A 27,110-nucleotide genomic window follows, 5' to 3' on the forward strand; every position below is an offset into this window, starting at 1 on the left:
AGCACACCTGCTCCCACCTCGCCGTCTGGACCCGCGCTGATCAAACAGCGCCTTTTTCGAAAAAAACCCCTTTATTGCCGCCATCTAACCCGTGCTCATCAATGCACGATACAAACATCTGTGCCCTGTCCACATTTCTCTGGCAATTCTACCCTACCTCCTCCTGCAGCTCCACCGAGCTTCTCAAACGGCGAGGCCAACCCTGCTGCCCCCACTTACTGTCAGCCAATCGGAAAATGTTTTTGTTCCCTGACGTCAGAACCCATAGCAACACTCACCAGAACGACCGTTGAATCTTAATACTGATCCGAATCAAAGCAAGGAGATAGACAGGAAGGGGGGCTATAGCCGACGCTTTGGAGATGACTTCAGAAATTCATTAGCCAATCGGTTTGAGCTGACTGCGTCGTTTCCGGGTGCGTCGCAGGAAGGGTGATGTGGCTGTGAGCGTTTCACTATGGTGAGAGTGATGATTATTTTTATTAGCTGTTCTAGGTTGGGTGAAATGGGCGGCCCAGAGTGGGGCTGGTTCCTGGATGAGATGCGCCAAGGTGCCGATTTCTTTCGGGTCTGTGGCTGCTTTCGTTGTGCGATGCGGTGGTTGTGATCTGCACCTGGAAAAAAACGTTCGAATAAATCAACTTTTTAGTGGTCAGTGGGGGAGGGGCGTGGACTTTTATCTTTGGAATTATTAGTTCGCTTCGTCCCCCTTTTCTAATATATTCGTTGTCTACAAAAAAAGTAATCTTTTTTTTCATCTTAATGCTGATCACTAATTCGTGTACACACACACTCACTGTTATGCATCATCTTCAGCGTGATTGCAGAAACTCTGATTTAAGATATTATTGATCAAACCACACTTCACAAATGTCTGCATGCAAAGACAAGTCCATCAGGTGACATGCCAACAGGGCATTGTAAAAGTAGAAGTTACTGGTAAACTAAATGCATTTTATACTTAAGAACTTATTTAGGAAGTATCCACCATGTAGTGGTACTCCCTTCCTACTTTCAAAGCCCTAAGATGAAGCTCACATTTGGTGAGCTAGAATCTGAAGGGATGAAAAGATCACTTAAAAACAGACCTGCTTGGGGTTAATCAGGTGGCTCAGTAGTAGTGATGTGTATATATTGTATACATGTATATAATTAACTTCTTCTATCTCTCTTTATTTCCTCCACCCCAGTTCAATAGCCCTTGTTAATTGTAACTGCATCTCTTCATCACATTTATTTATGTTCATTATTGTATTCATTACACCCCTGTTTTTATGTAAACCGACATGATGTGAACGCTTCATGAATGCCGGTATAAAAAAACTTTAAATAAATAAATGTGTGATACCATGTGAAAGACAAAGATTTTATTTTCAAGTCTGGCTTCTGCTCCTTGTGTTGTCCATGTATGCAGTGCTTTGCATCATCCATAGCTTTATTTTTATGTAGATAGAATTACAATAATTGTCTTGCCAGAACTAAGGCCTAGAGGACTGTATGGAAATCATTTGGTTGTAAAAATGATTTTAAGTTACATAGCATTCATGGTTTAAAAAAGGAACTGCATATAAGGGGCTTAACATGTGCTTTGAGGTATAATCTTTGATTAAAGATAATTCCTAAATTCCATACTTCACTATGGGATTGTACAGCCCTCAAACCACAAGTTCAAAGGACAAACCGACATGGAGGATTTACTGGGTTTGATGATCGTTGTCTTCCTTATATTCAGAGCTAGTCTGTTTGTTAATCAGCTTTTGATATAGATATATTGAAATCAGGCCCAAAATAGTTTCATGTCAGATGTTATAGAAAAGAAAAATTGTATGTTGACAGTACATATTCTGTAGTCCCAAGCTTGACAGTAACTTAAATAATTGGATAGAGATATATGTTAAAGAGAGCAACTGAAAGTGCTGGCCTTATGGCTTAGGTAGCAAGTACTCTGCACTGCCATGTGAAAGGTCTCAGGTTCTATCAGAGTTGAATCTTCCTCTTCCCAGATTGGCTGGGGATGCTACAAAGGGAAACATGGTCATTATATAAAGGTATGAGTTATTGGCCATTTTTGAAGGTCATTGCAATTTAGCCCCTGAAGCAGGCGGTAATATCCACTGAAACATGGGCCTATGTCAGAAAGGGTTGCAATAAAATTATGAAGCTGACAGTGTGACTCCATGACTTCTAAAAGTGAGATGAGTCTTTTATTCTTTTTGATAAGATTATTAATACGGTTTTTATAGCATGAATTTTTGCACAAATTTTGTGTAGAAGTTAAATGAGATGGATTATTAAATGAACCAGCAAATGACTGAAATACAAGTGTCTGATACCACTTGAAGCCCATTGTGCGGCAAAGCCAGTAGATTACATCAATTCACAAAATAGATGAAATCTAATGTCTGTGTTCATTAAAGGAATGATAGAATATATGGTGAAGCAATGAATATACATATAAAAAGTTTATTCAATACTCTTTAGTTCATATTGTAGTGAGGTTTCTGCTTTTACATCTTCAATTCACATTGTATAAAGGTGACACTGGTAGCTGGATGCAGGGTTCATAACCATCACTACAGTTGTTAGCAGTTTTGTGAGGGGAATTAGCTGTAAGTATGGTGGTAATGCCAAAATGTGTTCAGACTTGCAAATGAAACCAAATAAATCTTAGAGACCAAAAAAGCACCCAACTAGGTTAATATTTTATTATATAGGACCACACATAACTCCTTTTTTCATTATACTGCTGGTTAAATAGAGAATAATATTTAAAATATTAACTTTGATTCATAAAGCACTAAACAGCGATGCCCCTTTATGCATCAGCTCTTTGTTAAAGATTTTCGGGCCAGAGAGAAGTTTAAGATCTTCAGGAAAGTGTTAGATGTTCCATCTGTGCGGGCAGTGCAGCTGACTGAGGCCAGGGATTGCTTATATGCTGTTCTGGCCTTTGTTATGGAATGGGCTTCCAGAAACTCTGAGCAAAGAGGCTTGCTTTAAAACTTTTAAAAAGGAAATTGAAAACGTAACTTTTTGGCCAGGCATTTCCGTGAAACCTCAGGTTTACTTTTGGAAATACTAGATGGACATATTTATTTTTTGCAGGCAACATCGAGTTGTATTGTTATGCATGTATGTTTTATTTGCTTCTTTTTTAAATAATTTATATTTTATTCAGGTTTTCAACAAATTTTTTACATTTGCAAAAATCAAGAAATTAATCATTAGTACTAGGAACAAATAATAATATTGTTGAGAGATATTCCTTAGTACATCAGATATAAAGTCCCCAATAACAGGAGGATATACAAAAGAAAAATAACCTAAGTTAATAAGAATAAGTATACATATACTAAAAAGAGACTATTCTTTTTATTGCAGTCTTTTATCACCCCTGTTCTTTATCCATCAAGAATGTCTCTAGGTGGGTGGGTTCTTGAAATATAAATTTGTTTTTTTGTAAGGTTTTCATGGGTAATGATTCAGATGGACTGAATCAAATCACGGTGAACCTAGAAGATGTGGTAGACCTGATTGACAAACTGAAGAGTAGTAAATCACCTGGACCGGATGGTATACACCCCGGAGTTCTGAAGGAACTAAAAAATGAAATTTCAGACCTATTAGTAAAAATTTGTAACCTATCATTAAAATCATCCATTGTACCCGAAGACTAGAGAATAGCTAATGTAACCCCCATATTTAAAAAGGGCTCCAGGGGCGATCCAGGAAACTACAGACCGGTTAGCCTGCATTCAGTGCCAGGAAAAATAGTGGAAAGTATTCTAAACATCAAAATCACAGAACATATAGAAAGACATGGTTTAATGGAACAAAGTCAGCATGGCTTTACCCAAGGCAAGTCTTGCCTCACAAATCTGCTTCACTTTTTTGAAGGAGTTAATAAACATGTGGATAAAGGTGAACGGTAGATGTATTGTACCTGGATTTTCAGAAGGCATTTGAGAAAGTTCCCCATGAGAGGCTTCTAGGAAAAATAAAAAGTCATGGGATAGGTGGCGATGTCTTTTCGTGGATTACAAACTGGCTCAAAGACAGGAAACAGAGAGTAGGATTAAATGGACAATTTTCTCAGTGGAAGTGAGTGGGCAGTGGAGTGCCTCAGGAATCTGTATTGGGACCCTTACTTTTCAATATATTTATAAATAATCTGGAAAGAAATATGACAAGTGAGGTAATCAAATTTGCGGATGATACAAAATTGTTCAGAGTAGTTAAATCACAAGCAGATTGTGATAAATTGCAGGAAGACCTTGTGAGGCTGGAAAATTGGGCATCAAAATGACAGATGAAATTTAATGTGGACAAGTGCAAGGTGATGCATATAGGGAAAAATAACCCATGCTATAGTTACACAATGTTAGGTTCCATATTAGGTGCTACTACCCAAGAAAGAGATGTAGGCATCATAGTGGATAACACATTGAAATCGTCGGTTCAGTGTGCTGCGGCAGTCAAAAAAGCAAACAGAATGTAGGGAATTATTAGAAAGGGAATGGTGAATAAAACAGAAAATGTCATAATGCCTCTGTATCGCTCCATGGTGAGACCACACCTTGAATACTGTGTACAATTCTGGTCGCCGCATCTCAAAAAAGATATAATTGCGATGGAGAAGGTAGAGAGAAGGGCTACCAAAATAAGGGGAATGGAACAGCTCCCCTGTGAGGAAAGACTAAAGAATTTAGGACTTTTCAGCTTGGAGAAGAGACGGCTGAGGGGGGATATGATAGAGATGTTTAAAATTATGAGAGGTCTAGAACGGGTAGATGTGAATCGGTTTTTTACTCTTTCGGATAATAGAAAGACTAGGGGGCACTCCATGAAGTTAGCATGGGGCACATTTAAAACTAATCGGAGAAAGTTCTTTTTCACTCAACGCACAATTAAACTCTGGAATTTGTTGCCAGAAGATGTGGTTAGTGTAGTTAGTATAGCTGTGTTTAAAAAAGGATTGGATAAGTTCTTGGAGGAGAAGTCCATTACCTGCTATTAATTGAGTTGACTTAGAAAATAGATAATAACCACCGCTATTACTAGCAACTGCAACATGGAATAGACTTAGTTTTTGGGGTACTTTCCAGGTTCTTATGGCCTGGATTGGCCACTGTTGGAAACAGGATGCTGGGCTTGATGGACCCTTGGTCTGACCCAGTATGGTATGTTCTTAAGATAATTAAACATTTACACGGGAATTTTAAGTAAAAGATCGCACCTAGGGATATAACTCTTGGCTTCATTGCCAAAAATTGCTTCCTCCATAGCTGCGTGCTATGGGCAACATCAGGAAACACTTGGACTTTACGTCCACAAAAAAGAAAATCTTTATTTCTAAAGAATTTCTGCAGAATTAAATTCTTACCCTGTTCTCTACAGAATGAGACTAGCAAAGTTGCTCTACTGGGAATATCATCCACTGAGGCCTCTAAAAAAGATGTCAAATTTGGAGATTCCCGTTGTACAATGTCTAATTCTTCCACACCTTGAGTTTGAATCCTTGACTTGAGTATATAGTACGTTTTAGAAATACTTTTATCATCTATTGTAGATACAGACAAAATTTCTATCAAATATTTCTTGAGTAATTCAGAAGCGGACAACAATCTAGATACCAGAAAATTGAGAAACCTTAAATTCCTAATACAATTTTCATTTTCTAACATTTCTAGATGACGATGTATTATTAAGCTATCTTTAACAAAAGAATTGTTAGATGCTTGCATCGATGTTATCTGAGTATTTATTACCTTACCATTTTCATCAATTTGATTTAACCAACTCTCATGTTTCTCTGTCTTATTATTAATCTCAACTGTGTCCTTCTTCTTAATTTGATAAAGCTTTACATCAGTGAGTACCCTCCATATATCACCTAAGGTGATATTTTGAGGATCCATTAGTTCAGGATTTGTATTACTATCCAAAGACACTTCTTGTAATGACAGTACACCCGAACTTTCTTGTATCCTCCCACTCTCTGTATTTAGTACATTACCAGCCTGTACAATATTTACTGTCCCCCCCAGTCCCTTGTACCATACTTTGAGTATTAGGTCTCAGTGACTGCATCTGGGCTGGACTCTCCGGGGATCCTGATGAGAAGGAAATTTCCGGTATGGAATGTCTAGCAAATTGATCTACCCGCCTTGCCACATGGGAGTCCATAGGTCCTCTAATTACTGGAACTCCCGGTGATGAAGTTAGAAATTTTGTTTTTCTTTTCCTGCCCATAGATTAGTAGGAAGGAAAAGGAATAGAAAAAAATTTAGAAGGGGTGCGCCCCTTTGGTGCGCGGCTTTGGCTGCACGCCGCAGCCCTTCCGGCTTTATCGGGAGCCCTGTCCCCGCAAGATGACATCAGCGGGGTTAAAACAGTAGGTAAGATGTTCTCAGCTCCCTGAACTCAAGCAGGCACCTCGTTGCTGGCGTCCTGCCCTCCTCTCGAGAGAGAGGTGTGTCTCTCCTATTTCCTCTGTCTGAGCCTCGACAGACCTTCCGGCTTTATCGGGAGTCCTGTCCTTGCTTGATGACATCAGCAGGGTTAAAACAGTAGGTAAGATGTTCTCAGCTCCCTGAACTGAAGCAGGCACCCCGTCGCTGTCCTCCTGCCCTCCACTCTCTCGAGTCTCTCCATTTTCCTCCCTGTTTTATTTGCTTCTATATATGTTATGATGTAAGTTATTTAGAATTGTGGATAATACAGACTATAACGGTTTTAATAAATAAAGGGCCTTTCCGATTGCAGATCAAAAATAATAAATCTATAGTTTATTACCAGCATTAATGGTCCTATGCACTGAAGATTTTTCCACATTTTTTTGCATCTGTAGGAAAAATGCTTAATACATCTGGCTGTAAATTTCCATGTGTGCTATATATTTGGAGAAGAATATGTGAAATTAGATATCTGAATCTATTTACTATCAAGCAAAGTCTAAATTCCTAAGTATTTCATATAGTAACTTGGTAAATATCAACAGATAAAGACCAAAATAGTCCATCCAGTGTATACTGGTGAGAAACATAATAATTTCAGGGTATTAATACAAATTGCAACATTAAGATTATAGCATATAATTTTACAGACATTTTAGATATTTTCCATTCACTATGGATTATTAGAGAGAGATGTAAACCGGAGGCAAGGCACTGCTATTTATTACCCTTGAAAGCAATACAATAGGACTTACCAGCAGTTAGTCAAATTGCTTCTTGTAGATCAGATAGGCATGGAGGTCAGCTGATCAGTCTTCATTCATATTTGCTTCATGATGGTGTTTTCTGCAAAGTTCCATTGTCTTGTTTCATGGCCTATACCTTTTCAGCAATGTGTCTCAGACAGCCACAGGTGATGCCATCCCTTTCAATCATGTGTCACGTTGTGTGCACTCTGGGTTAGAGTCACTCTAGCTTTCTTCAAGGGATGTCTCCCATTGTTTTGATACAAGAGGAGAAAAACAGGAGAGTGACCATGCAATTTTTGCACACACTCAGGAGTTATAGATAGTTCTCAAAAGTTTCTGCAAATATGTGGCTCATGTTTTTGGTTTTTTTTTTCTCTAATATCAGCTTTTCATAGTATTTCATCTGGGTTCATAGAAGTTAATAGCATGAATTGTTACAGAAGTGTGCATGTGTCTTGTCTTCAGTCTATAGATCTGAACATGGAACTTCATCCCTTGTATTGCATAAAATATACAGTTTTCACAGAACCAACTAACCACAACGCACTGACCAAACTATGTATAATGGGAACAGGTTTCAAATAGGGAAAAAATCCCAGGTAGTTGCAAATGAAGGTCATGGCACCAGATTCCAGCTCTGATTCAGATTGAGTAGGAGGAAATTGCTGGATCAAAAAAAAAAGGGAAATACAAGAAATTATGGTGATTAAATAAAACTTCTTCTCTACCGTCTTATTTAAAGGATAGCTAAATGAAAAAGGGTTGTGTGTTACTGCAGCTGGAGTCTGTGCACTAGTTTTAGTACAAGATTTTAATAACAGGATACTGGGTTTCCTTTTGAGTTTGTTTGACTGTGAGCTTCCTGTTTGCACAGTTGTCGGCTTGTCATAGAAAGCAAAAGTTAAATGGAAATATCTGTTACAGTCGTAGGGCCCTGATTCATGTTGTATGATTGGATGGAATGGGTTCAGTGAGAAGACTGGTATGCCCAAATGAGGGTGAAATGAACAACAAGGGAGTGGAATATGAGCCCTGATAGAACAGCCAGAGCAAAGTTCATGAAGTCCAACACAAGAATACATTTTTCTAGTATGCTGGCTAATGCATGAAAATGTGCATTATGATTATAAGTCTATTGTAAGACAAGTCTTATATCATTATTTTAGCCTTCTCATTTAAGGATCTATTTACCAAAGTGCATTTATATGTTTTAAATGTCTATTTTCCTAGCGTGATTTGCCAGATGGACTCAGGACCAATGGGTTATGCTCCCCTGCCAGCAGATGGAAACAGAGTAAGGCTGCAAAGCTGACGTTATAGTACATATACCCCTGCTGTGACCACAGCCCTCCAGTATTCTCCATTTCCAGCAGATGGTGGACTTACCTCTCCCTATGGGGGATTGCTGTAATTTTTGGAGGGAAAAATTCTACATTCTAAACTGGAGAAAATTGAGCCCCGCTCTCTTGCGGAGATACCTAAAGATTCCTCCCCAGTTGAGAATTCCTGAGGCGATTTCCAGGATCCCTCAGAGGTGTGCCTTGGTATGGTAGCCAATTCACAACGTGTTTACGCAGCTGAAAGGCAGTAGGTGCAGGAAGCAGAGCGTGGCGGTGACGGCCAAAGCCCCCTCCCCTCGCAGCCACAGACCTTCTCTGTACACAGCCGGTAAGCATTGAGCCCAGGTAAGTTTAAAAAAAAAAAAAACCGGAAGAAGATTTACCTCCCAATTCAGAGACTAATAGAGGGATTTTCGGAGGGACTCCCTCGGTCTCCATGCTCGGTACGTTGTATCGATATCGTTTCCGCTCCCGTTGGGGGTAAGGGGAATTGGGCTTCCGAGCGGGTTGAGCAGCCTCCAGTGGGGTAGGCCCCGCTGTAGGCTTGGTCGGCACACTGTGTGTTAGGCCGCGGCAGCATCATCTTGCACGCATTTCTGTGGGCGAGGTCATACATGCATCCACTTCAGCGCGCTCTGCTATCACGTTGGAACCCATAGTCTCAAGACTTGAAGGAAGCTCATCTGAGCAGGGGCATGTCCCTGTCCTCCCTGAACTGGCTGGTTCTCACGACTGCTGCGAGTCTCCGGGGCTGGGGAGCTCACTGTCAGGAACTGACATCCCAGGGACGTTGGACGGAAGAAGAAGCCCTCTGGAACATCACTCGCCTGGAAGCCCAGGCAGTCGTATTGGCGTGTTTATAGTTCATCCACAGACTCCAGGGTTAAGCGGTCCACGTGATGTCAAACAGCGCAATGATGGTGGCCTACATCAACCGCCAGGGAGGAACCAAGAGCCAGCAGGTGTCACAGGAGAGAGACCTCCTTATGGAGTGGGCGGAAGTACATCTATAGATAATCTCAGCTCCCACATCACAGGAAAAGACAATGTCGGAGCAGACTTTCTAAGCAGGGAGAGTCTGGATCCAGGAGAGTGGGTGTTGTCAACCAAAATGTTTCAACTGATGATAGATTGCTGGGGCCTCCCGTCAATCAACTTGCTTGCCGCATCTCACAATGCAAAGGTTCCTTGATTCTTCAGTCGCAGAAGAGATCCGTGGTCCCTGGGAATCAACGCTTTCGTTCAGATCTGGCCGGAAGATGAGTTGCTATTCACCTTCCCTCCATGATCCCTGCTGGGAAGGGTCATTCGCAGAATCAAACACCACAGGGGACTAATCCTACTAGTAGCACCAGACTGGCCCAGGCGTCCGTGGTATCCGGACATGCAAAGACTCCTAGTGGGGACCCCCCCCCCCCCCGCACCTCCCACCACACAGGGATCTGTCTTACGGTTTGGCCTTGAGAGGGCTCGCCTGATGAAGCAGGAATATTCTGCAGCGGTAATTGTCACCTTACTCTGCGCTCGAAAGTTCTCCACGTCCGTAGCATATGTGTGGGTCTGGAAAATATTTGAGGCCTGATGCGAGGATCACAGTGTTTTTTCTTGAATAGTCAAAAACCCATTTATTCTGGAATTTTTGCAGGACGGCTTGAATAAACGTTTCGCCCTTAACTCCTGTTTTAGGGGTGAGGTGAATGGGGCCTCCCTGTCGGCTCATCCTGATGTGAACCGTTTTCTGAAGGGAGTGAAGCACCTCCGACCTCCCTTATGGTTGCCGGTTCCCTTGTGGAATCTTAATTTACTACTGGGATTTTTGGCAGGTCCTTCCTTTCGGCCGCTGCACAGTCTTTCCTTGCGTTTATTGACTTTGAAAACGGTGTTCCTGGTGGCTATATGCTCGGCACGTCGCATTTCTGAACTGCAGGCATTGTGCCAAGAGCCATTCCTCCGGATGACTCCAGGGGAGATACAGCTTTGTAGTGTTCCATCCTTCTTGCCCAAGGTAGTCTCGGAGTTTCATTTGAATTGGTCCATTTCATTGCCATCCCTAGATAAACTCAAGAACGTGGAGGAATATCATCTTATCTGTCATTTGGATGGCAAGAGACTTCTAGTGCGGTATCTGGAAGTCTCAGAACTGGTCTGGTGTTTGTCCACCACGGTGGAAGGAAGCAGGGCGAACCAGCTTAGCTGGCTACCATAGCTCGCTGGATTAAGAAGGTGGTTAGAGGAGCCTCTGTGAAGGCTGGAAAGCCATTACCTTCTCAGGTTAGAGATCATTCCACTAGGGCTCAGGCAGTCTCATAGGCAGAAGTTAAGACTGCTGTTATCTGTCGATATCTGCTGAGTGGCGACATGGTCCTCCTTGCACCCTTCTCCAGATTTTATTGCCTGGACGTACAGGCCCAAGAGGACGCAGCCTTTGCATGGGTGATATTGACCGGACCATGGGCAGCCTCCCGCCCCGATCGGGAGTAGCTTTTGTACACCCCATTGGTCCCGAGTCCATCTGGCTACACACTAGGAAATGGAGAAATTACTTACCTCATAATTTTGTTTTCCTTAGTGTAGACTGCCTAAGAACTGTGCCCATGGGTTCTCCCGAGTGGGTCTCAATTCCAAGGGATTACAGGTAAGTGTTCATCCAGTCCCTAGATTAGGGTACCTATATTCTTACTGGAGTTCAGTGTTTATAGTTGGTTGAGTACAGTTACAGTTATGTTTTTAATCATATTGTTAATCAAGTCTTTTCACTAGTATGTCCACAGTAGCCTTTGAAGCGAATACTGGAGGGCCTAGGTCATGGCAGGGGTATATGTACTGTGTCTTCAGCTTGCAGCCTTACTCAGTCTCCATCTTCTGGCAGGGGAGCATAACCCATTGTCTCAGGACCAATCTGTGTACTTTAAGGAAAATGAAATTATCAGGTAAATAATTTCTCCATTTGGCATTTAATGCAGACTAATGGTAACGTGTTTTTATATTTTTAATGCAAATTCCTCATTGTCTATCAGACCGGTCCAGACAAATGGGATTCGTCATTCGTGCCAGCAGTTGGAGGCAGAGGGGAGACTCTTTTGACATGACATCCCTCCTTATATAGCAGGCACAACAGGGAAGGCATAGATAGTTCTCTGCCTCCAATAGATGGTAGGCAAAGTTCAGGCCATTAGGAAAGGCAGAGGAAAGCGGTGCCTGGGGCAGTGGTCTCTTTATTTTGCTGCTTTCCCTAGGGAGATCTTGGCCAAGCAGGGGGTCTGGAGCATGGGACAAATCAGTAAGGTAGGTGATCTTCCCTCCCCCTAGGGCAATTGGCATGAGATCCCTAGAGTTCACTTAAAGAACAACAGTTCCCCATTAACAGGCCGATGCAGTATCGGTGCATGTTAAATGGGTGCTCTTGAGTGAGCACCTGCTCTCTCTGTGTCGATCCACCTCTCCCGGCGCCCAATTTAATATTGAAATCAGTTGCTGTGGTAAAATGGAGGCACTAGGGAAAATTTTGCATCCCTAGCACCTCCTTGGCATCAGGTGCCCAGGAGAGGTTGCTGTCAGCGGGTTAGTAAAACGGACGCACAGTTTTACAAGCATCTGTTTTCCTAACCTGTGCACAGCCACGGGTTAGGAAAATGGAAGTTCGTTAATTGAGTGTCCCTTTTCCGAACCTGACTGCCGGCACACTTTTTTTTGTGGGAGGTTCTCCTTTTTTTGATTCGTCAGACTTCATCTCACCACAGTATTAAGTCAGAGGAACTACAGAAAAGTATTGTCTGCTTTTCTGTAAACTTTTTGGGTCCCTCAAAAATTAACACCTGCTTCAGGGCAGGCATTTAATTTTTTAGGGTAAAACTGTGTGGGTCAGGCGCACGTTTTTTTTTTTTTGTTTTGTTTTGTTTTTTGCATCAGGGGAAATAATGACCTCATTAACATGAATTTACATGTGATGAGCGGTATTAGCCTCGCGTTCGGTGGGACGTGTGTTTTGGACTGCTCAGCCAAAGAGGCCTAGTACCAGACATCAGCCACTTATGAGCCAGATACCAATGATGACTGCATACAAAATCATCAGCACAAAAATTTAAACCAAGTAAATTGCAACGGACACCAGGATGTGCTGGGAGCACAAGATGTCATAGAGAGTCCTGGCAGCACAGCAGCTTGCACTACTAAAGACTTTGATTTGGTCATGCTTCAGAAGCAGCTAGATGATATAAATGTTAGATGGGGTAGCAGCTTTAGGGTAACAACTTTAAGTAGTGAGCTTTGTTAATAAACTTTGGATGAATTCATTTTTTAAGTGATAGCCCGAAGCCAAAAGAGTTTTTGGAATGAAGGTGGGGGTCACATATTCTATAATTTGGTTTGTGCGTGGTTACAGAGCATGGGAAGTGGAGGGGTTCTCTAAGAGTAAGAGTTAAGCTGTATACTAATTGGGAGCCTGGGAGGTGGAGGTTCCTGTAAGGGTTAGCCCATTCATACATTACAATTATAGCTAATTTCCTAGCGTGTAGCAGATGGACTCAGGACCAATGGGTATAGTGTGCTCCTGATAGCAGTTGGAGACTGAGTCAGATTTCAATCTGATGTCAGCACCAGTACATATACCCATCAGGAAGCTCTGCTCTTCAGTATTTTCTGTCTCAATAGCAGTTCGGGACTCTATACACACTTGCACAGTGTTAGAGTATTCAAGCCAAAGAAAGAAAATTCCAAACAAAGAAGAAATCTTATCTATCCGGACAAGCCCTTAAGGGTCCCTCCCCCTGTTGAGAATTCCTGAGGTGATTTCCGAGATCCCTCAGAGGTAAGTCTCTGTCCGGTAGTCGGTTCCCGGCGTGGACTTAGCCCCCTGCAATGGGAGCGGGTGCAATACTGAGCGCGGCGGTGAAGGTACTTTTCCCTCTCCCCCCGCAGCCGGAGACCGCCCGCAATGAGACCAGGAAACACCGAGACAAGGTAAGGTAGAAAACTTTCTCTAAGTCTCCAAGGCTCGGATAGCCACACAGATCACCAGCCGGCGTCTGTACCATCGGGTTGATCAGCCCAGTCCAGGCTAGACCCCGATCAGATTTGAGGGCCCTCCCACGTGGAGACCCTCTGGGGTGGTAACCATCTTGCTCGCATGGTCACTGACGCCATTTCCCCTACTTGCACAACGGTGCCGGGCGCACAAGTTAAGGCTATGCGCACAGCGGCGCACGCATCTCAGTGAGCGCATATCCCAGCCTACACACACATCTTTGGCGCACCCCGAGCGCATAACTAAGCCTCCCAGCGCGCACATTAAACGCACAGACCGAGGTTTCAACGACTTGCGCGCACAAAACCATGGCACCACTGGCCAAGAAAACCAAGGCACAGGCCCTCTGCCCATCCTGCCACATAAGAGCTGCGCAGCACGAGGAGGCCACGGCCCTGTATCTACAGTGCGAGGAGGCCCTGGGAGAACATGGACAAGGCCCTCCCCAGCCAGTACAGGAATCCGTATCCACCGATAGCACCCCGGACCTCTCTATCCCCAGCACAACCCTCCCTCAAACGGGATCCCTGGGGAACGCAGCGGTTTTCAATCTAGACCCAGGATCCTTCTCCTGGGTAGAATTCTTTAAGGGTCTACACACCTTTGTCCACATGCAACTGCCACCGATGTCACAGACACATCCTCCCAGCGACGTGCCTCCCCAGACAAAAGCCTAACCTTAGGGGACACGTCTTCCTCGGAGGAAGACCAAGACTCTCTGGAGGAAGGGGAAATCCCTCCAGGAACAGAACCAAACCAAACCATGATGCATTTCTTCTCCAAAGAAGAACTACCAAACCTCGTGTCTGGGAGCCTGAGGGAGCTGGCCATCCCAGACACAAGCGCCTCAGCGGAGCCAAAGACGAACACTCTTCTGGTTGGGCTCCGTCAGGCCTCACGCCATTTCCCATTGCTGCAAGCCGTACAACAGCTGATCGACCTGGAATGGAATGCCCTGGAGGCCAGTTTCAAGGGAGGACGGGCCCTAGAAGCCATATATCCACTGGAACCCTCAGCCAAAGATCTGGTGTTTCCCAAAGTGGATGCCATGGTCTGCGCAGTCACAAAGCGTACCACCATTCCAGTTGAAGGAGGAACGGCACTCAAGGATGCCCAAGACAGACGTCAGAAGTCCATCCTTAAACAGTCATTTGAGGCAGCAGCTATGTCAATGCAGATCGCTGCCTGCTGTGCTGTGGTGACACGCGCATGCTTGTCACAGGCCAGGAATTCAACCACTCCCATCGAAACATTAGAACCAGCAATATCCTTCCTCACGGATGCAACTTCCGACCTGGTGCGCACTTCAGCCAGGGGCGTCTCATCCATTGTAGCAGCCAGAAGGCAACTCTGGCTCCAAAGTTGGTCAGCCGACTCGACTTCCAAGACAAAACTCACGAGAATGCCGTTTAAAGGAACCCTCCTGTTCGGAAGCGAACTGGAGAAGTTAGCCGACAAATGGGGCAAATCTCCAGTACCTCGTCTACCGGAGGACAAGATCAAGAGAAGCCAACGCCCCTCTCCCTGAACATCCAGGGGCAGAGGATCACAGTGTTTCAGACCATACAAGAATACATACCTAGCACCTCACCCCGCAGGTACGGGTCAGTCCTTTCGGAACAAACACAACAAGAGTGGAGCCGGCTCAGATCCAGGCCCCAGCTGCACCCTACAATGAGAATCAGCAGACCAATCCACAGGAAGAAGCCATAGGGGGCAGGCTTGCCCGACTCTACCAAGGATGGGTCGAGATAACGTCAGACAAGTGGGTCCTATCCATCATTCAACAGGGATACTTTCTGGACTTCCACAACATCCCTCCAGACAAATTTGTGAAATCTCCCTGCCATTCCCCCTCCAAGAGGATGGCAGTGGGAAGCACATTAACCAAATTGCTCACCTGTGGTAGCGGCAATCACTAAGAAAACCACAGTTCTTGTTGAAGGAGAAGCAGCATTGAAAGACCCAAAGGATAAGAAAGTGGAGTCTGTTTTGAAGAAATCATTTGAAGTACATAAGAACAAGCCATACTGAATCAGACCTAGGGTACATCAAGCCCAGCATCCTGTTTCCAACAGTGGCCAATCCAGGCCATAAGAACCTGGCAAGTACCCAAATACAAAGTCTATTCCGTGTTACTGTTGCTAGTAATAGCGGTGGTTATTATCTAAGTCAACTTAATTAATAGCAGGTAATGGACTTCTCCAAGAACTTATCCAATTCTTTTTTTAAACACAGCTATACTAACTGCACTAACCACATCCTCTGGCAACAAATTCCAGAGTTTAATTGTGCGTTGAGTGAAAAAGAACTTTCTCTGATTTGTTTTAAATGTGCCACATGCTAACTTCATGGAGTGCCTCCTAGTATTTCTATTATTTGTAAGAGTAAAAAACCAATTCACATCTACCCATTCTAGACCTCTCATGATTTTAAACACCTCTATCATATCCCCCCCTCAACCGTCTCTTCTCCAAGCTGAAAAGTCCTAACCGCTTTAGTCTTTCCTCATAGGGGAGCTGTTCCATTCCCTTTATCATTTTGGTCACCCTTCTCTGTACCTTCTCCATCGCAATTATATCTTTTTTGAGATGTGGCGACCAGAATTGTACACAGTATTCAAGGTGCGGTCTCACCATGGAGCGATACAGAGGCATTATGACATTTCCTGTTTTATTCACCATTCCCTTTCTAATAATTCCCAACATTCTGTTTGCCTTTTTGACTGCCGCAGCACACTGAACAAACTATTTCAATGTGTTATCCACTATGACGCCTAGATTTCTTTCTTGGGTAGTAGCACCTAATATGGAACCTAACATTGTGTAACTATAGCATGGGTTATTTTTCCCTATATGCATCACCTTGCACTTGTCCACATTAAATTTCATCTGTCATTTTGATGCCCAATTTTCCAGCCTCACAAGGTCTTCCTGCAATTTATCACAATCTGCTTGTGATTTAACTACTCTGAACAATTTTGTGTCATCTGCAAATTTGATTACCTCACTTGTTGTATTTCTTCCCAGATCATTTATAAATATATTGAAAAGTAAGGGTCCCAGTGGAGTGCCCTGAGGCACTCCACTGCCCACACCCTTCCACTGAAAATTGTCCATTTAATCCTACTCTCTGTTTCCTGTCTTTTAGCCAGTTTGTAATCCACGAAAGGACATTGCCACCTATCCCATGACTTTTTATTTTTCCTAGAAGCCTCTCATGAGGAACTTTCTCAAATGCCTTCTGAAAATCCAAGTACACTACATCTATAGGTTCACCTTTATCCACATGTTTATTAACTCCTTCAAAAAAGTGAAGTAGATTTGTGAGGCAAGACTTGCCTTGGGTAAAGCCATGCTGACTTTGTTCCATTAAACCATGTCTTTCTATATGTTCTGTGATTTTGATGTTTAGAATACTTTCCACTATTTTTCCTGGCACTGAAGTCAGGCTAACCGGTCTGTAGTTTCCCGGATTGCCCCTGGAGCCCTTTTTAAATATGGGGGTTACATTAGCTATCCTCCAGTCTTCGGGTACAATGGATGATTTTAATGACAGGTTACAAATTTTTACTAATAGGTCTGAAATTTCATTTTTTAGTTCCTTCAGAACTCTGGGGTGTATACCATCCGGTCCAGGTGATTTACTACTCTTCAGTTTGTCAATCAGGTCTACCACATCTTCTAGGTTCACCGTGATTTGGTTCAGTCCATCTGAATCATTACCCATGAAAACCTTCTCCAGTACAGGTACCTCCCCAACATCCTCTTCAGTAAACACCGAAGAAAAGAAATCATTTAATCTTTCCCCGATGGACCTTCTCTAAGTGCCCCTTTAACCCCTCGATCATCTAACGGTCCAACTGACTCCCTCACAGGCTTTCTGCTTCGGATATATTTAAAAAAGTTTTTACTGTGAGTTTTTGCCTCTATGGCCAACTTCTTTTCAAATTCTGTCTTATCAATGTCTTACATTTAACTTGCCAACGTTTATGCATTATCCTATTTTCTTCTGTTGGATCCTTCTTCCAATTTTTGAATGAAGATCTTTTGGCTAAAATAGCTTCTTTCTCCTCCCCTTTTAACCATGCCGGTAATCGTTTTGCCGCCTTTCCACCTTTCTTAATGTGTGGAATACATCTGGATTGTGCTTCTAGGATGGTATTTTTTAACAATGACCATGCCTCTTGCACACTTTTTACTTTTGTAGCTGCTCCTCTCAGTTTTTTTCTATTTTTCTCATTTTATCAAAGTTTCCCTTTTGAAAGTTTAGCACGAGAGCCGTGGATTTGCTTACTGTCCCCCTTCCAGTCATTAAATCAAATTTGATCATATTATGATCACTATTGCCAAGCTAGTCTTTCACTCCAGGTAGCCATTTGTGGAGGTTATGTTGCTAGAGCACTACTCAAATGGCTGCAACATTCCCCTTCGGGCGAGGACCCGGAAGCATCACAATCCAGCGGCATTCAGACAGCACTGCTAAGAATCTGCAGCAGACTTTAGAGGTAATTCCTTGTACGACTTGGTCAGGACATCAACCAAACAAATGACAATGTTGACCAGGAGACTACTGTGATTGAAAAATGGGGCAGTAGACTCAGACTCCAAGACCTGTTTGAGCAGACTCCTATTCAACGATAGAGAGCTAGAAACGTTAGTCAAAAGCCTGAGGAAATTAAAGCCACAAAGGCTACCTGAAAATTAGGGTAGGATTACTTTTGAGGAGCCACTGGTAGAGCCAGGGCAAAAGGCTGTAGACAGTATAGGCCAGGTAGACCTCTGGCACAACAGAGATCTAGACCACTAGGACGAGTAGAGTCCTTTTGAGGAAGGAGGGGTAGTGGCACAGAAAAGGACTCTATTAAAGGGCCCATAACAGGCAGAAGTGCCCAGTGACTGTGCCCAGGGTCACTCTTCAATCCTACCAGGAGGAGGCCAACAACAATATTAGAAGGAGTAGACCCGGGTAACAAAGGAACTAGAAGTGATCTGGTGGAGTTATGTATTGGAACTGAAAACCCCAGTAAAGAAAGTCTTTGTTCAGTCCCTTTGCAAGGGATACAAAAGTTTAGCGGTACAGGCAACATTAGACAGATTACCATACTTTACTTTACTTACAAGCAATAATACTGGTCCCAGTGCAGAGGAGAGAAAGAGGCAGCTATTCAGTTTACTTTGTAGTTCCAGAGAAAGAAGGAACTATTTGGCCAGTATTGAATTTGAAAGTAGTAAACCAGTCTCTGCATGTATCCCATTTCAGTATGGAAACATTGAAGGCTGTAATTATGGCGATAAGAAAGGGAGAGTTTCTGTCATTGATAGATATGTTGGAGGCCTCCTCCAGATACCAATAAGGAAATAGCATCAGCAGTGTGTTTGTTTCACAATATTAGGGAATTATTTCCAGTTCAAGGCACTACCATTTGGCCTGGCAACACCTCCCAGTATGTTTACAAAGGTAATGGTGGTAGTGGCTGCCGCCTTTAGGCAGTGAGGGGATGATACACTGCATATCTGAACGATAGGTTGATTAAGAGCAGAGTTTTTGTAATAGGGGCACCAGGCAATGGCCAGAGTGAAACGAATACTAGAAAGCCTAGGCTGGGTGGTGAACAGAGACAAAAGTAATTTAGAGCTGTTACAGCAGCTGCTCCAGCTGAGAGTCCATTTTAATATAAGGATAGAAAAAGTATTTCTACCAGACAATCCTCAAACTGCAAGCCCAAAGAAGAAGAATGCTAGTTAAAGCCTCCCTGATAGCCTATAAATATTTCTTAGCTCTTAAGCTCAATAACAGCCACGATCGAGGTGGTACCCTGTGCAAGAGCCATCTGCACCCCTTACATAGTAGAACCTGTTGTCCAGGTGATCACCACAGAGCCAACAATTTGACAGGATTCTTCCCATAGGACAGGGACAGTGTATGTGGATAGAAAGAGACAACTTATCAAAGGGAATAAATCTGGACCCACCAGAGTGGGTGACAGTGACCACAGACGTGAGCACAACCGAATGGAGGGCACATTGTGTAAGAAAAGTGTCACTAAGATTCAAGTCAAGCAGGGAAGAAACTCTCAATGAATCATCTAGAAAGCAGAGCGATCAGACTAATGCTTAAAAGCAGTAAGAGTGCTATCAGGGAGGTCACGTGATATGCTGAGCCTGAAAGGTGTTTCTCTCCCTAATCACCTGCAATCAGACCTTATGTGATGCTAAAACTGGTAATTGAACTTGGGAACTTGTCTTTATATACAAATCGCCCAACACTATGCTCATTAAAGGGGCTAAAAAAGATAAAGAAAGAACTGGGGCTGCAGATGGGAAAAGGGCTGCCAGATCTGAAAAATCCATGGGGCCTAGCCTACTCTTTCAGCTGAAACGATTAAAGAACTTAACGAGGCAGAGTTGGATGTGTTAAAAGATCTCCGTCTTCAATTTTGACACAGATCGCAGATGTGAAATCTGCAATTTCTGATTTCAACACGCGATTTGATAATATGGAGGGGAGAATTTCAACTCTGGAGGATGATGCAAATGCGCAAGAAAGCAGATTGATCAAACTAGAGAAACTGGTTAAATTGCAAGAAGAAAAAATAGATGACCTGGAAAATCGGTTACGCAGAAACAATATTCGTATAATTGGCTTGCCAGAGGAGATTTTAGGTGTGAACATGCCTGCTTTCTTAGAAAAATGGCTTCTGGAGGTGCTATCTATACCAGAGCTACAAGGCGCAACAATTATAGAGAGAGTGCACCAATTTGGGAAGGAAAAAAAAAAGAGACCTCAGGCCCAGAATTATTTTGGCAAAACTGCTGCATTTCGCTCAAAAGCAAAGAATAATCCAGGCTTACTGGAAAGAAAGAGAGATGAAATATTAAGACATGGTTATCAGGCTTTTCCAGTACTGCTCAATGTGTGTTTCGGCAAGGAGGCAAGCATTTAATCCACTTTACACAAAGCTATCCCAGAAACAAATTAAATTTACACTCCAATACCCCATGTAATTGTGGATTTGGTTTGAAAGTAAAGCGCAGCTGTAACATCTCTCCTTTGATTTTATTCTCAATCTTACAGGTTTTGGCAGCATGGGTTCTAAAATTTGTTAAAAAGAAACTAGTCCCATATTTGAAATGTTTCCTTTCCTTTGCTCTGTTTGACAACTTTTGACGCTGCCAGCAGTAGTTATGGTTTATTTCTGACCGTTTCCTGTTATATGCTGGCACAGAAAGCGGGTGTTGACTTTTGAAATCAGGGGTTTCCCAAAATGGCATTGTTAACATGCCAGTAAAGTGCTGAGGAGAAGATCAGATCGGGCATAGCTCAGCCCTAGCTCCCATAATGAGCAGAGTAACTTTTCCAACTGTTGATGACTATCGATAAGGTGAAATCACATTGGCCAGTGTTTGAGGAAATTCGCTTTGATATAATAGGTCAATATGCAACTACAGAGACTGGACATAAGAGAGGGAAAAGGCCAGAAAAGAAAAAAAAAATGAAAAATAGCATTTTTGAGACGGGAGCAGTGAAAAGGCATATCCAGTGCCTGCCTAAACAGCTGGGTGATATGAATGGAGAAAAAAATCTGGGACTGCTTACCTCTGTGATTACAGAACTGTCAACGATGCAAGGAGTTCAGCAAGAGGAGGATTACAGTGAATCACGCTGATGGTGGCTTGCTCAGCTGTAAAGAAAAGCTTTATTAGAAAGCAGACTGGATGGATTTGCCAGGAGTTCGACAGGAGGAGAACAGCGGGTCACACCAGAGGTGGCCTTCTCAAAAGAAAAGAGAAGCTATGTAAGGTCATTATGCAGATGAGAAACCTCTGCTCCACGAGTGGGGAAAGGACAGCGGCGTCATACAAGTTTTATATGCATTTGTTATCTTTTGGTATTGGAAGATTACAGGGACAGATTCATTTCAGTTAAAGTTAGTGGGGAGATGATACACTCATTCATATAAAACTGATCTCATGCTCATATAAAGAGTGTATAAGGTGCATTTTCAGGAAAAGGAACAGAAGGGTTCATGCGGGGCAGGGAGGGAGTTGAAGGGTGGTAAAAGAAAAAGGGTGGGGAAATGGGAGGATTTATAGGGAAAATTGGGATGTTAAATTTGGAAGATCAGTGGCCTTAATTTGAGAACTTGGTTAGGGTTAGAATGGGTGAAGAAAGATGTGGGTCAAGGCTGGGTGCCTCACATTGGGATATTTGGTTTTCATGTACTTAGCTTGTGGGGCTGTCTAGAATGATAATGGGTGACAATATTAGTCTATTATCTTTGAATGTGAATGGATTGGGCTCTCCCGTTAAGAGGACAAAAATTTTGCAATTGCTGAAAAGAAATAAGACCGACATTGCATGCATTTATTAGATTTAGAAAGCAGAAAATTTAAAGAGGGGAGTGGGTAGGCTCCTGCTATTATTCCATGGCAAAGGGGTAGAAAGAAGGCTGGAGTAGCCATACTCTTTCACAAGAACATAAACTTCCAGATAGGAAATGAAATCATTGATCTGGAAGGCAGATTTATAATTATTGAAAATTGAGAGGTAAGGAGATTACCATATGCAATCTCTATGCCCCATATGATTCTGAACATGTGGCTTTTATTATTTTTTTTATCAATCTCGTAAATCTATAAATATCAAATGTAAAATACTGGTTATTTCTACCTGGAGACTGTCATATAAAACTGAAAAGAAAGGTATAACTTTCCTCTGCCGAAAATTATGGGTTTTAGACGTATACAGGTCCTTAAACCCAGAGGTAAAAGATTTCACTCAAGTTTCGAGAGTGCATACATCCATGTCAAGAATAGATTATATTTTGGTCTCAAAGGAATTTTTTTCCTATATAACAACAGCAAAGACAGGCCCTACAAGTGTGTCAGACCATACCCCCCTGTATGGGTAGACTTCAAGATGGAAAGAGATGAGAATATATGGAGGTTTCCGAGCTGTTCAAAGGGAGGTAAGGAGTTCCCATTGTTTTTGCAAAATACCAAATTTTTCGCTCCATAAGACGCACTTATTTTTCCCCAAAAGTGGGTGAAAAATGTCTGTGCATCTTATGGAGCGAATGTATAGCGTCTCTCCCTCTCGCGCGCCGTCCCCCTCTTCCTCCTCCCAACAGCCCAATCAGTATGGCGCAGGTCAGTCATCAGCTGTTTGAACCGCTTGCGCTACGGAAGCCTCTCCAGTTCAAACAGCTCCCTGCCGGTCTGCTGTTCCTGGTGAGCATCTTACTGCGAAGGTCGGCAGCACCCCCGGGAACAGCAGACTGACTTATTTATTTATTTAGAATTTTTATATACCGACATTCTTGAAAGAAGATATCAAATCATGTCGGTTTCCATTGAAACTGAACAATCGCAGCTGTGGCGTTACATTGAAACAAAACTTGCAGAGAGCTGTTTGACCTGGAGAGGCTTCCGTAGTGCACGCGGTTCAAACAGCTGATGTTTGACCTGCGCCACGCCAAGCTTCGAGATGCACCCTGGGAACAGCAGACCAGCAGGGAGCTGAAGCTCTGCCGGCAGAAGACGATACATGGCATCAAAGTTAGTACAGGCCATTTCCTTCTCATTTGTTTAGATATATTAGATGTTTCATGCATTTGACCTGCGCCATACTGATTGGGCTAAGTTGGGAGGAGGAGAAGGAAGGCGCGCGAGAGGGAGAGACGCTACATTCGCTCCAGGGGGAACTCCATACAGAGCCCGTCATGGGGACAGAATTTTTTTTTTTTTCTTATTTTCCTCCTCTAAATCCTAGGGGCATCTTATGGTCAGGGGCGTCTTATGGACCGCAAAATACGGTAAGTGGAAAGAATTTGCTTTTAGCAATGCCCAACATGCTGGTCATCCAGGTTTGTTTAGGGAAACCGGCAAGGTGGTCAAAAGGGGTGAGCTAATCTATTTAATTGTAGGAAATGATGTTACAGATAGAAGAGAAATTGAAAGTGGCTAAAGGTAAGATGATACGACATATGACTAAGAAAACTTAAGAGGAATATCATAATATTCTTGAGAGTTTGAATGTTTGCCTCCAGCAAAGGGCTCAAAAGATGGTACAACACTCTGAACAAAATTTCTTTTTATTTGGAAACATGAAGGAAAAATTTAGCCAATGCAATTAAAGTTTGGAAAGGAAAAACTTATATAGAGAAACTTAGAACCAAGCAGAAGACACCCAGTCACCAAAAGGGCAGAAATTTGTGAGACCCTAAGAACATTTTATGAATCTTTGAATGCAGAGGACAGAGTGGGATGATGGGCAGAGGAAGAGATATTTTTCAAAGATCTTTCTTTATCAATAATCATGGAACAACAATTGAGCTACTTAAACAGACCAATCCAGGTCTATGAAATTTTGAGGGTGATTGGCATGAGTAAGACAGGTAAGGCCCCGGGCCCAGATGGGTTCTCATGATTATTATAAGATTTTGCAATCACAGGTGGTAGGACCCATGGATGCCTTAACACTGGGCGCATTCCCCAGATAATTTAACATGGCATATGTTACTGTTTTAGCTAAACCAGAGAAAAACCCAGAATTACCAACATCGTATAGATCTATCTCACTGCTGAACTGTGATTTAAAGATTTTCGCCACAATTTTAGCAGACAGATTGAGTTTAGTGCTCCCTTAATTATGTCTAGTAATCAAGTGGTATTTATAAAAGGTAAGGATGGCAGGCACCCATGTTAAGCTAACCATAGCTATGACCTTCTGTAAAATGCAAAACATTCACGTCATGGCTGTAGGTTTCAACCCTAAAAAAGCATTTGACTGAGGCTCATGTCCATACGTGTATTTTGTCCTTCAAAGATTTGGGTTTGGAGGGGACATAATTGTTTATCGCTTCTTTATAGAGATCTGATGTCCTATATACTTGCCAATGGGGGCAGATCCCTAAACTTTCAGTTACAGAAAGGTGTACGACAGGGTTGTCTCCTCTCACCTTTATTATATGTGTGTCCATTGACTGTTTGAGGAAAATAGAAGGGAAGAAGTCAGTTAACAAGATTTGATTGGAGGGGCCACACTTTCAAGATTGTAGCCTTTGCAGACGATATTCTAATCTTTTTTTTTTTTTTTTTTAACTAACCCAGTTTGCTCCTTACCTAAAGTTAATGGCATGTCAGCTGCTGTTTGGAGAATTTGCAGCTTTAAAAACTAATCATTGCAAGTCTGAAACTTTAGTGGTATATGGCAATTTGAAAGAACAATGGGGGAATAGTTTCCCATTACGATAGGTTGAGGAAGAAATGAAATATCTTGGTATCAAAATTCCTGTTAATATAAAATTAATATATAAAGCAAATATTTTCCCCCTACTGCAGACTATTGTAAACATCTGACTCAATGGAACTTGATGCCCCTATCGATAATGGGACAATACAGGTACTGAAAATGGTGGAGATCCCCAAATGGCTGTATTTGATGCAAATGTTACCGATTTGGCTGTCTCGAAAGGATCTCACAGAGATAGATGTAAAGGCTTTTTCGTTGGAATAGGAAAAGGGCAAGTCTGCCATTAAATATTTTGATGAAGCCCATATTCCAAGGAGGGGCGCTAAACTGTATGCTAAGTTATAGTGGATTGGTTAATGGGGTCCTCCAATTTTTCCCCTCATGAACACTTACAAAGTTGGTTTGGGACTTGGTCACTTTCCTCTCTAATACAGATGGAGGAGAGAGAAATCTTGAAGGCAATTAAATCCCAACATGTGGTATCTTCATGCAGAAAGGCCTGGACACTATTATGTAAATTGACACAACAGAAGGGGAGGGTCTCATCCTTTTTCTCTAGTTTTGATAACCCTCAGTTTCCCCCAGGTGAGGAAAATAAGTGTTTAAAGAATGGTACAAGAAAGACCAAGTGAATACAACAAATTTTTATTGATAATTCCTACACAATTCACAGCTTTCAAGAGTTACAAAACACATATCACTTGCCAGATAAAGACTTTTATGCATATTTGCAGCTGTGACACCATATCACAGAACTACTTAAAGTAAACCCACGTTTAGGGATAAGTGGGAATGTGAAACAGGTTCTTTTGGAGGAAAAGAGAAGAAAAATGGCTTATCGCATGTGAAAAGGCCCTTTTCGCGTGTGATAGCATGCTGAGGGCGGAGTCGGGGCAGCGAGGAGGTGCACTCGGCGGTGTCTTCGCTGGCGGTGATAAGGTTAGTAACGTTATCGTCGCCAGTAGCACGCCCAATAGCACCACCTTTCACGGTGGGCCTATTGGGTGCGAAAGCCAGCAGCGAAAACACCACGGTGGTGCGAAGGCTGCTGGCTTTCACAAGCCCGCCCCCCATTTTCGCTGGATTCACCATTCTACGTTAGAATGATGAATCCAGGCCTTAGATGTTAAGTAGACTACTCGGAGATTTTACTCCATTGCCATAGATGGGCAGATTTAAAGTTAAAGCACAATGACTTCCAATTTTGCTTTAAACGCATTTGTGAAATCACGGAAAAGTAGTATTAAGGGAAACACAATATAAGTTCTTGTGGCAAATCTGAGACACAAGAGTAAGCATATAAAGCAAAGATCTGCAGTACTGCCAGGTGTCTTAAACTTGATGCAGAGATAAGTGATTACCTACATGGGTGCTAGAGCTGTCAATGTTCAGATTCTGGACAGAGATGGAAATGACAACCTCCAGGCTCCTGGATTTATCTTTAGGTAGAAACCCAAGAGTGGCTTTTCAGAATATATGATGTCACCCTTCTCACCTTAGGTGCCAAACAAAGATTGTTTTCTTCACTCTTAATACTGCTTTATAAATAAACAATCTTAGCTATTTAAATAGATAAGAAGGAACAAAAATAGCCTAATGGCACTCTAGAATGGTTACATTAGTAACTTTTGAATATCCAACTGTCAAAGTAATGCCCATCCACAAACAGGAGGTTATACTGGATGTATGGCAACACTTTATAGATGCTCTTTCACTGCTGGTACGGAATGTGATCATAAATTTGTAGCTCACACATTTGTGGTGTCATAAGTGCTTGTTGTCTTAGTTGCCTATGTAGGTTTCAAAAAAATGTTACCAAAACCCATCAGAGTCAGGGAATGTGAAAGGCCAAGTAAGAAATGGGAGGTTAAGAAAGGGAGACGGGTGGGCGGGAAAAATGGAAACATTGAGTGTATTGCAAACCAATATTCATCAGCACAGTAAATATGAAAGAAAAATGTACCGTATTTTTCGCTCCATAAGACGCACCTGACCATAAGACGCACCTAGGATTCAGAGGGGGAAAATTTAAAAAAAAAAAAATTGTGCTAAACCGGCTCTGCGTCTGGGCGTCTTATGGAGCAAATTAGGGGAGGGCATAGTTTTTTTTTTTCTCCCCATTTTGTTTTCGGGTCTGGGGAGGGCCATTTCGGTCCACTCCCCAGATCAGAAAATTTTTCTTTCTGTGGGAACCCCCAAACCCCCCCCCCCCCCCATCCCAACCCTTTAAATTAACAACCTCCACCCCCCTGACCCCCCCAAGACCTGCCGAATTAATTTCCTGCAA

At 42.6% G+C, this 27,110-nt stretch overlaps 2 protein-coding genes across 6 annotated transcripts in view; one reads left to right on the plus strand and one right to left on the minus strand.

The window, feature by feature from the left end:
* XRCC4 (X-ray repair cross complementing 4) overlaps positions 1-377 on the minus strand; it is a 607,418-nt gene extending 607,041 nt beyond the window's left edge. For 2 of the 5 annotated variants that reach the window (XM_029573821.1, XM_029573857.1), the window contains exon 1: positions 279-377. The gene's annotated coding sequence lies outside the window, so the exon portion shown is untranslated. The other 3 variants (XM_029573829.1, XM_029573847.1, XM_029573838.1) reach the window with 3 other exon arrangements.
* Positions 329-27,110, plus strand: part of TMEM167A (transmembrane protein 167A) — a 126,806-nt gene continuing 100,024 nt past the window's right edge. The window contains exon 1 of the mRNA XM_029573893.1: positions 329-460. Coding sequence (XP_029429753.1) covers positions 458-460 — 3 coding nt within the window. The 5' untranslated portion in view covers positions 329-457. The remainder of the gene's footprint in view (positions 461-27,110) is intronic.

This window comes from Rhinatrema bivittatum, chromosome 1, assembly GCF_901001135.1.
Source record: "Rhinatrema bivittatum chromosome 1, aRhiBiv1.1, whole genome shotgun sequence".
In the NCBI taxonomy this organism is placed as follows: Eukaryota; Metazoa; Chordata; class Amphibia; order Gymnophiona; family Rhinatrematidae; genus Rhinatrema; species Rhinatrema bivittatum.